Source organism: Ambystoma mexicanum, chromosome 12 (assembly GCF_040938575.1).
Source record: "Ambystoma mexicanum isolate Mex_15411 chromosome 12, UKY_AmexF1_1, whole genome shotgun sequence".
NCBI lineage: Eukaryota > Metazoa > Chordata > Amphibia > Caudata > Ambystomatidae > Ambystoma > Ambystoma mexicanum.
Window position 1 is genome coordinate 226,709,507 of NC_090936.1, and position 17,548 is coordinate 226,727,054.

General features: G+C 44.3%; 1 protein-coding gene across 1 annotated transcript in view; it reads right to left on the reverse strand.

The window, feature by feature from the left end:
• VWF (von Willebrand factor) overlaps positions 1 to 17,548 on the reverse strand; it is a 1,005,270-nt gene that overhangs the window by 467,434 nt on the left and 520,288 nt on the right. Inside the window, exons 22-24 of the mRNA XM_069628335.1 lie at positions 17,002 to 17,148; positions 14,937 to 15,077; positions 5,128 to 5,241 (exon numbers count right to left, since the gene is read on the reverse strand). Coding sequence (XP_069484436.1) covers positions 5,128 to 5,241; positions 14,937 to 15,077; positions 17,002 to 17,148 — 402 coding nt within the window. The remainder of the gene's footprint in view (positions 1 to 5,127; positions 5,242 to 14,936; positions 15,078 to 17,001; positions 17,149 to 17,548) is intronic.

Consider the following 17,548-nt stretch of genomic DNA (forward strand, 5'->3'; position numbering starts at 1 on the left):
CAATAGTCCAGCCTAGAGAATACGAGAGCTCTGGAGACAGTGAGCTTCTGGGGGAAAGTGAGAAAAAAAAGAATACCTCTGAGGCGGGGCAGCTGATAGTTTGACTTCTTAGGGATGTCAGAGATGTGAGGAGAGAAGGAGAGGGTGGAGTGGAAGATGACATCAAGGTTCTTAGCCTCACAGGAAGGAGCACAAAGACGGCCCATAGTGGACGGCCATAGAGAGAGAGAGGAAAGTATGGAGCAAGTGTCCCAATGAGGAGGATCTCAGTCTTACTGGAATTAAGGCAGAGATCGTTGGCGGCACACCATTCCTGAATTGTGGCCAGACAGTCTGGTATAAGAGAAGAAGCCGAGGTGGCTGAGGGGAGCCTGAAAGAGAGTGGAGTGTCATCCGCATAACATTGAAAATTGGGGCAGAAAGTAGCGATGCTGTGAGGTTTCATTTTGGTGGTGTTTGAGTAAAGATGTGCTTCAATTTCTTTTCCTGCAGTCGAGATAGCTGGACTATTTCTTAGTTCAGTTGAAAGGGCCTTCCAGGTCATTGCACCTTGGAACGGGAAGACTCTTCCCACAAAGCAAGTCAACCTAATCTCTGGGATCTTGAGTGGGCCATTACCTAACTATCAGAAAGAGAGATTGTGATGGTACATGGAGATGAAAGTGGTCTGCTCTGTAACTCTGTGCTTAGAAACCTCTGGGTATTAAGCGTGTTATAAATAACCAATCATGTCATGTCATATCATGTAAGAGGGGATACTGGAATAGATGGGTTTGTGAATTGTAGACATCAGTTGAAAGACCACTAAGAAGAATCATGGCTCCCACAGACTTTAGTCCCTTCAGTTTAGCGGTTGCATAACTTGGGAATTTCAGGTAGCCCTCATTGGCGTAGTCCAGTCGGGAGGCAACCGAAGCTTGCATGGCTGTTCTACCCCCGAGGCATGTCAAACTATTTAACAATGCAGCCTCAGGACCGTTAAATGGGATCATCAGGTTTGCTCTTTGGTGCGCAAGTTATTAAGTTACATGGGGCTCAAAAGAAAGTTTCCAGTCATGAATGGCACTTAGGGTTCTCACTTTGCCATTCGGACATTGACGAGGGCCGAATGATTCAGGACAGTATTCTGGAAACTATTTTGACTGGAAAAAAAACAAAACGATGACCTCGTTTTTACTGAGGCTCATTTGTTACAGATAACTCTCTATTGATTTCTGGGCAATGTGCTTCTCTTTAGTTTAATTGTGAATACACACTTCTTGCTCTTTTAACATTCTAAGATGTTTATTAATTCATATGTTTTCCAGTATTCATGAGATAATTGCACTGTATCATAAATATAATTGTGTTCAAAATATGAATTAATAAACATCTTAGCATGTTATAAGAACAAGAAGTTTGTTTTTACAACTAAACTAAAGAGAAGCACATTGCCCAGAGAGCAATACAAAGTTATCTTAATTTTAGGAGGCCTAGATACGCTCTGTGCATTCAAGGGTTTTGCAGCTGTCATTGCTGGTAAAAATAACTAGACAAGCTAATAACCTAATTCCCAAGCTCGTCAATTTTCCAGTTAGCCCCCATTCTATTTCATCATGTGTTACAGAGTCAATCCATTGATTAAGACGAGACAAGCAATTTCTGACAGCTTCTGGGGAACTTTAGTCCAGACCATGGAAGTCCTGGATATGATCTGCATGATTCGAAAAACCCAGGATTTATTGTGTGCCCGGATACTCTGGATCAAAAGTAAGATATAAGTATTGAAATGTAATGGGAAGAGAGCTGATACCAGTGGGACCCCAAGCTTAAGTGCAAGTGGTGCAGATGCATAAGGCGGCATAGCTAGGGGTGGGTGAGAAAGGCCAGCACCAAGCTATGGCAGAATTTGAATACCCAATGGTTCCAACATAAATAAGGGAGCACTGGGGGCTGCTGAGCTTCTAGCGGCCAGGTACAAGCCTGCCACTTAGATACCGAGGAGCTGGCTGCTAGTCAGGTGCTTCTCAAGTCGGGTCCTCGCCCTCTACACAAGTCTTCTTTGTGAATTAGGGGCCAGTGGGTGCAAAATGCAAAGGGCAAAGTGCCCCATTGCATTCAGTAGTAGCCCATTTCAGACCGGGCTTCCTACAGCTATAAACCAGAGCACTTTCTGAACAGGGCCTAATGATATGTGACAATACCAGGCAATTATACAATATTTCAATAGTAAGCCTACATAAGGAGTGAAGATCCCAAACTATCTCAGCCAACTATGCGGATGAAATAAGGTGGAATGGGGGAATTTGCGAGCCAACATTGAGAGCAACAACAAAGCAGGAAAGTGCTGCACTGAACTTCCATGTATTTAGTTTCTCTAAGGTCAAATCTTTAGTGGAAATTCAGGAACTGATCAGATATTCTGAGCAATATTATGCAGGGACGGTATTTCACCAAAATGCCAGGGGTAGCGGAAGTGACATCCCACGACCCTTGACCCCTGATAACATCACAGGAAGTGATGTAATTTGACCCCACCCCGAAGTGATATCGCGGGTAGCGATGGAACATGACATTTCACCCATTGACAAAACTGGAAGTGGCATCACATAGTATTGTACACTACGAAAAATATAGTTACGATATCACTATGTGAAGTACATTTCATACAAGAATGGATCGCCATATGTATCATTAAGATCAGTGTGTATAAGCCCATATTACCAAATTACTGTGTATGCAAGCAGACGTCCATGACCAAATGATAATGATGTGTTATTATATAGCACTTACGCTTAAGCGCTTTATATAGATAAACTATACACCCAATATCACCCACCCTGTGTTGGCTCTCATTTATCGACCTCAGAGGGATGAAAAGCTGAGTGAGGCGTTTAAGAACAGACTAAATCAGTGACTCACGCCCTGAAGTGTGCCTGAAATAAACCTTTAATGAGTCTAGCAATTATTGTATAGAATTCCGGAAAGACACATTATTTGGTATTCCTATTCTTTCTTATTTAGGGTCAGTGCTGAAAGTGTTAGACTTGTGGCTCTCCTGTTCTTATTTTTCTTTTTTTTTTTTTTAAGGGGCCTGAACAAGAAAAGCTGCCACCCCCCAGAAGTAAAGAGCCACAGACCAGGAGCTTGCATTATAAAAAATAAAAAAAGAGTTTTTTTTAGAGGTCGCAAGGGAGGCCTCAGACGTCTCAGTTGCGACCTCTAGCGACCCCTAATGACATCCCTGATATTATAATTAATTATCTTAATGGTATCCTAGGTGTACAATCAACAACCTCAAGCAGCGAAGGGAATGCAAAATGAGGGCACTCATAAGCGATGTGGGTGGGGCACATTGTATGACATGATCAAGGATACATGGTAGGGAGCTAATGCAATCGGCACTACGTGAACTGAGCTAGCCACGTTTCAGCCGAATCAATTGTTTTGCTGGAACAAGAGGATTTTGCGTGATATCTGAGCAGTAATTTGTGTGCAGTTGGAAAAGATTGTTAAAAAGTTTTAAAAAACAAAGTTCTAGTTTATGGCAGCCGGTCCTCGCTGTGACTACTGATGATTAAAGAGTGGATTCAGACAAAGGCTTCACATGTATCCATTCAATAAAGAAGGCTTGGGAAGAACAGACAGGTTTAGAGTCAATGGTCCTGTAATATGAAGCATGGTATCTGAGCCACTGTGTCTAAGGGTGTTAGCATAAACCGGTGAAGTGCTATCCTGCATATGGACTGGAAGGTGTATACTTGCCTTGATGTGACCGGTCTGGCTGACGGCAAACTAGGCTTGCCTTACCCAAGAACCAATGCTGAACTTAGTATGCTATGGCCATTGTTGTTGGAGCACAGTGTGGTATCTAACGAATTTAAAAACTCAACTTAAGTACACCAATTGGACCTTCATCCTGAACACATTGAATTTAGAGAAATATTACTGTCAGTGGCAAAGATATAAATATGGCTGTCTAGGTATTTGGCACTTCACCCAGAAGCATCGGGAGGATAGCTCAGGGGCAACGTGCTTCCCTTGGAAGCAAGACGACACGGAGCAACACAGGTTTGATCCTCGGGTCCGCAATTAGAAACCTCTTGGTATTAAGTGCGTTATAAATAACCGATAATATCATATCATAGATAAGGGCACTTATACACAGAATAACTCTACAGCATGACGTGGAATGCCATAGAGCGGCACAGATACCATGGGATCATATGGTATGGACGTTCACTGGTACACTGCCCAAGAACAGGTGCGGGCAGGAAACAAAAAAGGGCATCTGTTTATAACAGGGAAGCCGGGACTGAGTATGCGCGTATGGTTACAGTGGCGTGCCCAGACTCTTTTGACTGGGGTGGCCCAAGTGGGGCATTGACTTATTTATACAGGGGTGGCATGACGCACAGGCGCCTACACCCACACCCATAATGATCATAGTTTAGGATAATGGGATGACACCTGGGGTGCCATCCCAAACCACTCCCTGGAAGCGCCACTGTATGGCTGTACACAATGGATTTTGTGACGTCATAATGTATGGACTAAAATTCATGTATTACTGGACGCTTGTCTTTATGCACACCACATATGATAATATGGTACTGATTTGAAGGGTTCCAGGTTTGCATGCTCTCTTCTGCATGTTTAATTTAGCTGTCAATCAAAAGTCCAAAGATCACTGTTGGCATTAACTGGCATGGAACTGGGGCGCCTAGATATGCTGTTTGTATGGAATCTAGGAATCTAAGATAAGGTCATTTCCCCTCTTCCTCAAAAATCAATCCTCTCATTTTGAGGTAGGGGTTGTCTTTGATCCTTCTGTCTCTACTCACACGCTCTTCTCTTCAGCCCTGTGCATACATCTCTGCAGTCCACACCCACCGTGCATCACACTGCAGTACGCCTCGCTTTCCTATCACCTCTCTAGAACTATGGCCCACTATTGATCGGTTAGACTCGGGAGGATAGCTCAGGGGCAATTTGCTCGCCTTGGAAGCAAGGCGACACAGAGCAACACAGGTTCGGTCCCCGGGTCCGCGCTTAGTAACCTCTAGGTAGTAAGCACGTTATAAATAACCAATCATATCATAGACACAGGCACTTCTGAGAAGGGCACTTATACACAGAATAACTCACCAGCCTGGCGCACTCCTTGAACAGGTCTCCAGCCAGGATGCTGCAGGCGTTGTCCACCATGACTTGCTTGAATATGTTGTCGTTGCACGCGGAAGGAGTGGATCCAAATGCAAACTGCGTCACAGAAAAGAAAGAGACATGACTGTGATATTCAGTATATGACTGTCGGGTTATGTTACGCTGAATCCCAGTGGAAGTCTCCGATTCCCGCCAGCGGGGTTAGTTCTGCATAAACCTCAATACATACAAGAGTAGTGCGTCCTTTTCCAACGCAAGTATGATTCTGTCAGCAAGGGATTCTTATTGCTTGTGGCGCATTATAAAGCACAAATAAATAAATAAATAAATAGGCACACCGCAGGCGGAATATACTCTAACCATATGCAATGCGCTTGATTTAGCGTTGTCTACACCTCATGGTGCATCAAAGTGGAACAATGCGTAAGAGTTCTGGCCATCAGAGCATTTATCAAGTAAAGGACAACCGCTATCTAAAGATCGATATTGCATTTAAGGCCTTAGAGATTAAAGACCTGCGATTTGCCCGGGTCCTTTATTAGCGGATGTCAAAGCGGACGCAATGAGATTGCGTCCCTTGCGTTCTGTCTCATCCACATGGAGTGATGGCATCACACCACTGCTGCCTGAACGCGTTTCTAATTCCGGATCATAATTTCATGCAAAGGTCAGGTGCGACGCCACTCCATTGCCAAACCTATTATACTTTTGCAGCCCTGCAATCTCAATAAAGAACCATAATTTCGCCCCCGGAGCTCATCCAAGTTTATTGCGAAGCCAATAATTGCTGAACCGCTAAATCAGGTTCTCCTTCGTGCCGGCGACATAACTTGCAGTTATCCTTCACGACAATGCGCATGTGCACACACACACACACACACACACACACACACACGACAACGCGCATGCGCGCACGCAGACACACGTGTGCATGCTCATGTATGCAACCACTCATAAGTACAGGCTGATTAACCCTCTCAGTGCCTTTATGACATATGGGTATGTCCTAATTTCCTCAGGAAAGAAGGAAAGTCCTGGTGGTGAGAGGGCTCAGAGCAATGTTGGCTAAAGTTACTTCACAGTGTGATCTAGAAGGAAGAGTCAGTGCTGGGCCATCCTCGTGCCCCCCATTTCGCCACCTCCATTATTGAATCTGTACACTGAGCTGCTATCCTGGCATCACACTACACCAGCTGTCAGAGGGAACCCATTTACATCTCTCTTAAATGACAGCAAATGCATGACAGTGGGGGTCATTATGACCTTGGCGGTAGCCGCACGGCTGCCGACAGAGTCATGAATTTACCAGCACCCGGCAATGGGGACTTACCGGAGTATTACAGCCATGGTGGTCCCAGTAAATCCCCATTGCCGGATGCCAATAATTATGACTCCCCATTCCGATTTGAGTCCCATTGGACTGAATGGGAATGGCGAGAACGGATGCACTGGCACGTCGAGTTCTACGAGCGGGTGCTGTTCCGCCCGCTAGGTCAGACCTGGCGGGCTGAAAGGCACCCGATCGCAGAACTTGTAGTTTGCCGGACAGGAAACAACGATACCGGCAAGTTTACAGGTACCGTTGTTTCCAGACCGGCAAACTTATAATGATGCCCAGTGCCTTGAAGGCATTGAACGTATGATTAGGTCATGAGTCCGTAAAACCCAATTCTTGGAATTGTATGACATTATTGAGGCGATAAGCACCAAGACGGTGGGCCGACCCTGTCAGTAACGGCCCGACGGCCAAGTTAAGGGTCCGAGCAGCGAGGGTCTCTTAACGAGGGCAGCGGTACCGTTACCAGCTTGATTGACCCACCACAGAGAGGCATATCGCAATTAGCAACGATATAGTTCTCTACACCGATGCTAATTTCTTGTTTTTTTTTTTAAAGAAACGTATCTTTGCTGAGCGGCAGTGCTGTCCCCATGAAGTCTGTTTTCATTGTTGATTACTAATGTTAGCGACATTGAAAGTGGACTTTGGGGACAGCACTGGTTAGTCATCAACATTTAAAATTGAATTTATGGGGGCAGCACTGTATGGAATAGGGCCACGCAGCAGAGGTACATTTCTTTTAAAGAAAAGTACATACTCTTAGCATCCATGTAGGAAACTACACGGGTGCTACGACGTGAGGGGGAAGGGAGGGTGGGGAATGGGAGACGGGTAAGGGGGCGCTGGCTAGCTATGCTGATCGGAACACAGGCTTCTACCATACACTACAGCCCACCTTCCGAGCATCCTAATGGGCCAGTGCCCATTCCAAGGTGCCAATAAATAACAACATCATGCCTACCCTGAGAAAACATGAATGCAGAGGTCTGCATCATTTTACTTTTCAGATGTTTCGAACGACAACTCCCATCAGCCCTAGCCAACATATTCAATGTGGTTGGATCATGGGAGTTGCAGTCTGAGACTGAGGGGATGGCGCAATTGGCTAACAGGGTTAGCTACTGGTGCTTATGCGCCACCATTATCAAAATACAGTATGGCGTGCCCAACTTTCCCAGTGAGCTTAACTATGTGTCATGAAAATGACCCCAATGGCGTGACAGAGGTTTGGGGGATGCAGAAATTGGTTTGTGCCTGGTACCATGTAGAGATAGTCACAACCTTTAGAAATCTAAGTCGACTGGCCCCAGAGGCCTAGATCGGGGCTGTGGTGCCTAGTGTACTCTCTGGACCAGTGTCTGGTCTAGAGAATACACTGCGGGAGTGGCCCCCACAACACTGTGACTACGTGCTACTGTAGTGTCCTTCAGCAGGGGGAATCTCGCAAGCTTGCAGTGGCTCAACAGAGTCCTGTCGACAAAGCACGACAACTCAGATCCCACAAACCTTCTTGTGTACATTCTTTCACGCCATTTGTATCATTTTCTTTTTTTTTTCAGGGGTCTGCAACCTCTGTGTCTCCAGACATTTTGGATTATGACTCTCATGATGCCTGCCCATTGACTCTCCTGTCTAGGGTAAATGAGAGCTGTAGTCCAAAACACCTAGGGGCTCATGTTCAAAAGGGCCCTAAGTTGCTTACAATAAATAAAATACCAATTACTCAAAATTGCTGCTTCCATGTGATATGCTGTATGTTTAATGCCTGTTTTGGAACTTGCTGGGTCAGGGCACGTTTAGTTTTGGCTTTTAGGTGATGCTCATATCCCAAGCCTATTTTCAAGGGAAGGGGGGGCAGTAGAGAGAGAGACGTGTGAGGAGAGACAGAGCCTGTGTGTGTTGTTTGGCTTTTTACACACCCTTTTGCCACCCATGGTCATGTAAGTCGACTTCTGTGGACATTCCTGCCCAATACCTTTCCCTCCATCACCATGCAATATCTGAGCTAGCTCTGTGCGTTTAAGAGGATGCCAGTGTTATTTCTAGCAAGTCTTCTGAGAGGTTGTTTCTTAATTGCACTCTAAACGCACTCACGTTTCAATAAACATGTGCTAACCAAGTGTGCCATCAGCCACTTGATTTATAAGACATATGTGTGCTCTTGCATCTGTTCATTACACAGAGTTCAAATTGGAAAACCAGCATTAGCAAAGCCAGCAGGTGTGCCTTGGAAATGTTCCAGGCACTACAAAACATGCACAGATGCTAATCCAACTTTGCCTACTGCTGCCAAACTGCAGGTTTTTCCAATGTGTGTTTCTATAGTGCAATTGTATTATATGCAACTTTTGCACGTTCTTAGAACCTCTATATGTTACTAGACCAAATTCCATTTGAAATAATTCACACTTTCAATTTGGGCTAAACAAAAAATGTATCATGAAGAAATTGTTTTGAATAAATTGCTGTATTCATTTTTTACTAAATTGAAGTATTGTGTGTTAATCTAAACGTAAAACTGTCATCCTTTGCCCTGTCAATTACCTTTAATTGACAAGAACTATATTATGAAATTGAATGAAGTATTTGATCCAATGTCAGCAATCTGGTGCATGGGTTTGTTTCTACAGCCGCAATGTGTTTGTAGGTCATCATATCAGTGCTAAATTGCCAGTGAGACAGGACATAGTCATAAAAGGAGCAGGATATCTCATATTGCACACACCTCCCTGTGCAAATCAGCTGTGAGACAAGCATGGTATCAAGAGACAACACAGACAAGTGAAACACAGTTTGAAAACCTTTATTTTGCTGGTCAGGATGTTATAATGCCTAACTTGCCCTAGCTCTAAGGTGGGAATGTTTACTACAGGAAAGTAAGCCAATGGAAATCCAAGTATGTCAGTACAAAATAAAATGCGGTCTATATCAAAACCTATGCTTGCACTCACTTCTACATAATAACAATGTGTAGGGGACTAGATAAACTCAATAGTGTTCAAAGTAAAAATATGATGGCACTGGAGCTCTTCTGTATGCACCCTTCCCCAAGTTCAAAGCACTCAGAATCTCAACATTCAACAGGCTTTTCAGGATTCAAAAGTTCATAGAACCTTATTTCTCACAAGTCTCTTAGTGTCACAAAGTTCACTTTACACAAAGATGCTTGGGTTTCTACGGGTTCCCTTTTCCTGGAAACAAAACTTTCTGGACCATACACGCCAATGGGCTTCTTAGGCTTCCCTCGCCCAAGTTTTAAGCTCTTCTTTGGTTTCACAATGTTCCACTCTCTTTAAAACAAATGTTCAACTTGCAAAACACAAAAGTTCCATAACAGTTCAACTGGCGTCTTTTAGGCTTCCCTTCCCCATTTTTCATCTGCCTCTGAGGTCAGGGTCTCACCACCTGCCCCTCAGATATTTATTACCAACTTGTCACAAAGTTCAGACGTGTATTTTGCTTATCTCTTTATGGAGGGGGTCTCTGTGGACTTCCTGGAGCACTCTCCCGCCTGGTGTCCACCCCAGTGTTCCATTTCTTGTGGCGGTGTTTCTGCCGCCCTCCTGGATCAATCTCCCGCCTGGAGGCCACCCCAATGCTTTTTCAACACGCTTTACTTTATGCCAATACTTCATTCATTTGGGAATGTTGATTTCACTTATTTTCTCACACAGATCCCCTTCTTAGGATCTCTATTTCACTCGTATGTTGTGCCTGCACACAGCTCCCCTCTTTGCAGACACTTCCTTTCTTTACACAGGGCCTTTTGAGAATGTGTAATCATACACGCGACCACTCTGCCAATTTGTATCCTTGTCAATACACACATCGGGCTCTCACTGTGCTTCACTCACCGGTTGGGTTTTCTTTGTCAATGTCTTTGCCGTCTGAGATCAGCGTCTCACCCACTGCCCCTCAGACACTCCTGTGCTCCTGTCCTGGCACAGGGGAATGAGCATTTCTAGTTACCAATTTCAAAAGGGATTGGCATGCCTCCTGACTCCCTTCTATGGACCCTCCTGGCTCCTTGGAGACACGGCTCCCTCGCCACACTTTCCTCTCCTGCTTCATCTTGTAGACCCCTCAGCGTCCCAGTGTTACGTTCTCTTCCAGCTGGTCCTGGGCAGCCTCAGCTCCTTTCCTCCTCTCCCTACTCGCTCTGTTTTACTGGAAAACCCTGGCTTCAGACTAAGATGGGATACCCCGCTGGACTCAGCCACGCAGCCTCCCTTTGTATTTATTTATTTTTGCATGTGTTACAGCGCACCGAACCCTTGGGTATCTGGGCGCTCATTACATTGATAGATCAAGAGAAAGAACAGCAGAATAGGGTATGGGAGAGACGTTGGGGGGCACATGGAGGGTCAAGTATTATAGTTTCAGCACACTGAGATGAAGATGGTGGTTGATTGGGTCGTGGAGCGTGGTGCTTTAATTGAACAGCTAGATCTTTTGTTTTTTTCTGAATGTCCAGAATGATGGTTCCTTTCTCAAGTGAATCAGGAGGTTGTTCCATAGTTTGGCGGCCACGACAGGAGCTCGAGCCTCCAGCGGATTTGCATCTGAAGCTGGGGAATTTGACTAGGTGGCAGTTCGCAGATCTAAGTGGGCATGCAGGGGTGTATCTTTGCGTCTGTTGAGAGAAGTAGACTGGGGCAGTGTTGGAGAGGCGTCTGTGCATGATGGATAAGGTTTTGAATTTGTACCTCTCGCGGATCGGCAGCCAGTGAGCGTTTCTTCTAGCTTTGGTGACACGGCCATGTTTGGATCGACCTGTGGCAGCACGTAGGGCATTGTTTTGGATAATCTAGAATATGCTCAGATTGCCTTCAAAAGTTCCTGCAAATAGGGCATTGCAATAATCCAGATTGGCTCCTGTGATGGCTCTTGCTATCATAAGACAGTTAGTGGTGCAGCGGAAGGGTTTCTGGCACTGGGTATTTTGGCAACGTACGCAGCAGATGAGGCAATGGAGTTTACTTGACGAGAGAGGCCAAGAGTTGAGTCAAAGTAAATGGACATGTTTTAGCTGCCTATGAGTTGGGGATAAGGTAACCACCAATGTTGAACTCCTTATTTTCTGGGTCCATGTTTTAGAGTGTGGAGTGAGAGCCAACAACGAGGGTTTCAGTTTTGTCATTGGTGAGCCACAGCAGGTGGGTTGCCCTCCAGTTGTGCACAGTTTTGTAGACTGTGTTGACTGCTGCGGCATCTTCGCTGTAGGAGCCTGATAGGGGGATAAGGAGTTTAGTGTCACCAGCGTTGGGAGTTCGTCAGTTGGGAGTTCTGCTCTTCCAACTGCTTCTTCACACACTGCTGAATGCCCCACCTTTTATAAACCTGAGCCCTGTTAAGGGATTGGGTTTCAGGTGTGAGTCCTTGACCTACCATGCCCGACTCTCATTAGGCCAATTGTTAGGACATGCCAGACACTTAGGACCCCTTTTTTCCTGGTCAGTTCTGAAATGGTATTTAACAGAGTGCATGTGTGTATTATTGCTGTCAAATGCCTGACTCTGCCTGACCTCAATAAAGGGACAGCCTAGTGGTGTAGTGTAGTAGGCCTCTCCATTCATCTTACTCCTCACAGTACTTTTCCGAGAGGCAATCTTTCTAACTCTTGGTCGTCTCTTCCTCGTCCCAGTACATAGTGAAAATGGGGAGGGGGGGAACGGGACAGAAATTGTCATGTCTCATAAAGGCTGAGGGAGCATAGGGTGATGGATAACTGGGAAGGTGGGGTTATTGTGTCTTAACCTAAGGCACCATCTTTCCACTACCCAAGGACCCCATACTCAGGTGATCCTCACTCACGTGTCGGCCCCCAGGGTCGGGACCCAAGCATGATGGCCCTTCCCTAGCCATGTGAGCAAAAGATCCAGAGGGAGAAAATGTGAGGACACCCTCATATTTCTCACACAGGCCTTGAAATATTTAAAGAAGACCATCTTAGGCATTGTGCCCAGCAAGTCTAATGTTTGGTCTGCTTACTGCACTACTTGCTGATGTCTGGGTCTGAGATCAGCCTCTTTCAATTGTTGGCCTCCCCTGGCCAGTCTCTATTTTTATTGTAAACTGTCGATGGTTGTGTGCCCCTCTGCCAGTTGTATGTGATTAGCCTGCGTGAGAAGCACCAGCACCACCCATGCCATGACAGGAATGAACGAGCAGAGTAAGTGCAGGTAAAGTTTGTGATCCTGGTCTCCGAATGCGTTGAGCCCGATTCCTTGACTGTGGTTTCATTAACCTTCCATCATCTGTCTGGGATCCAGTATTATCAAGCAGGGGGATTCATTAGTAGAACTCAAAGCCAGTAAGTGGGACATAGACCTGAAGACACTCCACACTCATACATTCCAGGACATTTTACACATATAGTTCTCTACCAATTCTGAGAATTCCGATATATTTGATTTTAAAGCGAGTTGTTTCCAGACCTCCGAGGCGCAGTAGGTGGCAAGGATTTCAAAGTTTTGTGCCTGCCAAAAAGAAATATGGTGGCACAAATCTGCACCTGCTGAGGCCTGTCTGCGTAATTATCATAGTAATAGGTAGCTACTAAAGTTCTGCCCACTGCTGATATTTCTGCTGTGCCCCCAGATTGGAAGCAAGCTGGTACAGACTTAGTTCTTCATTTAAATGAGGTGTGGGGGTTTTGAAAGCAGGCTTTGGGGTGCATCAGATGCCATAAATGTACGCTGATTTTTGCTTTACACTAATTAAAATGATTAGCAGGTGGGTAAAATTCCAACTTGTGCACAATCTCTGAAATGCTTTGGCACAGTTATGTAAGACGCATTTTGACAGTACTGCTATGCAGTGTGCCATATTTTGGATCCAATCGCATCGCTTTGTATACAGTGCTCGTTTATTAAAGAACAACGGTTCTCATCATTGAGTGTTCCACAGTAAAAAAAAACTAAATAATCAGCATGGTAGCAAATTTAATAGGCAATAAGCTCCGAGGTGGGGGGGAATTACTAGCAGGAGCAGGAAATGTCCTGGGGCCCAATTACAGACCCCTGTGCAAAGCACAGGCTTTAACCAATGCCTGGTGCCAGTATCTGCCAGAAATGCCTCCACAAAGGATGTTATGGCTATTAGCATCCTGAAATAATCCTGGTATAATATCCGGGGTGCTCATATCTCATGTAAAAATAAATGGCCACAATGGAAAACCGCCAAGGGATCCGCACCAATTTCCTTCTCCATTTCTATGGCAGTCAGTGGCGCGCATCAGTGGCGTGTCAGTGGATGAACAGGTAAATGGATACCGGTGGGTTAGCAGACTGGTGTGTGGAGGGGGAGGCAAAGATCGCGGTCTGTGCCCGGGAAGAAGAGGGTGTCCTCCCAGTGGTGAGGTGGCTCGAAATGTGGGTGACATATGTGGTAATGCCTGCCCCCTGAGCTCCCTGATTGGCTGGGAGGCAGAGTGTCACCACCTTAAAGGTTGAGAAGACCACAGGTTTAGATGTTTGTTTGAACATTTGCCTTTTACCTGGAATGAGAGTGGTGATTCAGACCACCAGGGAGTAGTGGAAGTGCGGTGGAGGGAAGATCTAGCGAAGAAAAAGGTACTATTTTTTCTCAGCAGCCAATGCCTGCTGCATTCTAGCGTCCCAGCTATCTTGTTCTTTTTTCTGCTCAGTCCTATTAACTTACCCGCCTCCCTTCTTGCCTTACATACCCGCCAGAGCGCCAATAAACCACGCTTGCGGCAACAGTGCGCAGTATAAGAACCTTTAACATAACTCAACAAAATCACAAGAAGAAATAACTTTCAAAAAAAGCGCATGGAGGTAATTCTGTTTGTTCTAAAAAACAAATGAGTTCATTAAAAAAGAAACAGTTTTGAACCTGTTGGGAAATGAATGAACTTCTGCACACTGTTTTTGTAAGAATTGTTTTGGACAAACTAAATACGACCCTACCGCACTTGCTTTCCAGAGTGGGGGGGGCACGATTGTAAATTGTAGGGAGGCTTACATATTTTTCTGATCTGCAAATAAAAATATTTATTAACAATGCATATAGGACGCATTTTGAATAGAATTTCATTCTGGGATGGTAGTACAGAAACTTTGCACCAGTGTAAGTGCAATTAGCACAAGAGCAAAATGTGCCCTTGTGCAAAAAGCATATTATTTCAATATATTTTTGTCATCAGGACAATTTTTGCCCTAATTCGGTCCCTTGACCAGGTACAAAAATGCATTGAAAGAATATGTTTTTTGCACAAAACAATTTTTCCATTTTCACTTCCACCAATGCAAAGTTTCAATAATGTGCCCCCTTAAATGTATCTTCTGCAAGAGACCGTCTCAGAGGGCCTTGCATTTACTCATCAATATCAATTGACAGTCGCCGCAAGGCACAGGCGATAGACAAAATGAAGCAACTGTGCACAGCGAAGAAAGAGCGGGAAAAGTGAACAGCATCTGCTCATAGTCACCTTTGTGGCGTCGGCACACTGGGGGTTAACCTTCCATGAATTTCCGAAGTCACTCGGGTCAATTTCAAGCTGGTTGTTGCTGCTCACCAAGTCATTGTTTTGGACTCCATCAAAATTTCCACACAGGCCGCAGACTAGATCCTTGTGGAGCAGAAGGACAACACACAAATGATGGGGTTTTTTCCATATGTCAACTGAAAGGTAGTATTGATCAATTGATTGCATACAAATAAATCTTGAGAGTTATCTATGCCACTGCTAAAAATATATAGAAGGACAGTTCCATCTGCCATCTCTTTAAAAGCATGCGTCCAGCCTTGATTTTTAGATTTTGGGAACCAGCACATTTTCAATGATTTCGATGGTGGAATGGGGCATGGATTATATCCTTTGATGCCTTCCGCCCTCCTCCACTCTACCACAGAAATCCAAATATACTCTCGCCCGCATCAGATTTCATGCTAGCCGAAATGCATTGCTTTCCAATGGAGTTCACCAGCCTTTAGCACTCACTAAAATCTGACGGACGCCCCCCGCCATTCACAGACAGAACGCGAGGCGTTTGCGATCCGTCTTGGTATTGGAGTAGGCCTAGATTTCTTTACCTACCAAGACGACCAATATTGCACAGAGGGAACCGGAAACATAAAGGTCCATGCACACGACGTCTAGACCATGCAATTTAGGGGAACCACTAAATGAGCAAGTTAGTGACAATTCATTATGTTTTGTATGGCATCAACATGTAGACCTGTGTCGCTTCCTGAGGAGCTGGATAGCAAACTCCAGCTTCTGATCGATATTTTGCTGACAGTCTGGGGCAGTTGATATATTCGGCTTCTGCAAAATTGCCGTATATTCCACCAACTGAAGCCCGAATAGAAAAGGCTGTCATTTGTCAAATGTTGATCAAAATCGCAAACTCCTTGATTTCAGAAATTGTCATTTCACAAACTGAACTCAAACTTTTTCCCTGCTTGCTATTTAAGGCAAGAATGCTTACATTACATATATTATGTTGCTAAAAAAATAAAATACTAAACAAGAAACATGGTAATTGAAATGCAGAATCACCACTTTTTAAACTTTCTTGAAATTAGTTGGTAAAATTTGGAAGGTAAGTTAAAAAAAATGTGTCCCTCATCCAATTCTTAAATATTCAACCACCGAGTAAATAGGAATTTGTAAATATCCGAATCGCTCGAGCACTTTGTTACACATATCTTTTAGACATGGTAATAACTATTCACTTATACAGGTGGTAACTGCTATCAGTCTGATGGTCAATTTTAATATATCACTGATAGTTAACTTCTTTTTATGTGGCTGTGGAAATGGATGTCTGTAGCGGGATGGGGGGGGGGAACAGCAAGAGTACAGTTGACATAAATTGATGTGTTTGAGCACATATTCAGCCGGAACAGGCTATATTTCAAAACAGTTTGCTGAAAAGCCTAGGATACTGTTCTATGTTCTTTCGTCGTCAGTCATTTTTACGACTGCCTTTTAAACAAGTACATAGTTATGAAAAAGGTCACTGAATTATTCCCCAACCTCCTCGTCCCCCATCGATTTTTCAATATTACCGACCCCAACCCCTTGTCTACCCTTTCCCACCCCCCAAAAAATGTTGATTACCTATTTCATAATGTTGTACTGGTTTAAAAGTCAATCATGAAAATGACTGATGATGAAACGACGTTATACCCTAGAATACAACCCAATATTCTCCAGCGACAGGATAATGCATTGTCGACAACATGCATTTACGTTTCTATTCACGTTTCTATTCCCCATAGTCTATAAAAGTATATTAAAAATCGAAAGAAAATCAAAAAAAGAAAAGAGGGCCAGTTGGATTTACTGGGTTGGGTTATACTTGGGTACCCTTTTACCTGTAATGATTGGAAGAAGCTAAAAAAAAAGGTGCAGTCCCAAAGTTAAACAAGAAACCTATGATTTTAGGAGATTTCTTAATTCATGGCACAATTCGGAGCTGTTTAATACTGCGTAATCCTAGAGAAAGGGTGCAATTCAGATTAAACAAACAAACAGCTAAACATACCCTGTAGTTTTCCTTGAGGGTGACAGAGATTCTCATGGCCATATCCCAAGTCACAGTGATCTTTTTGCCCAACAGTAAGATGTAGTACCGGCCAGATTGCAACACTTCAAAATCAGTCTCATCTCGCAGGGGTCTCTTAATGTTTACCTAGAAATGTAAAAAAACACATTAGTATGAATGCTACTTGTCGTTGCAAAGATACACCAGAATGCATTGTCAGTAGTGCTGCAGTTCCATTGAATTATGTGCAATTGACAAATCATCTGCAAAATCGGAAACCACTGTTTTCACAAGAGGTTTAAAATTCCCAGTACTTATGTCCATTTCAGTTCTCGAAAAGTTGGGTAAAGAAACATTTCTAAATTTCTTTAGCGGAGAATTGGGGCTTGGGAGCTCTGTGCTAGTTTGTGGTCCCCAAATAATATCCTATTCCCTCATCTGTGATGTTGTTTGACAATAGCATAAACGAGCAGTCCAGAACCATTGTTTCAGACGACCCCTCCATGATCCTTCACCATTGACTGCAATGCTGGCTAAGGCTCATGGT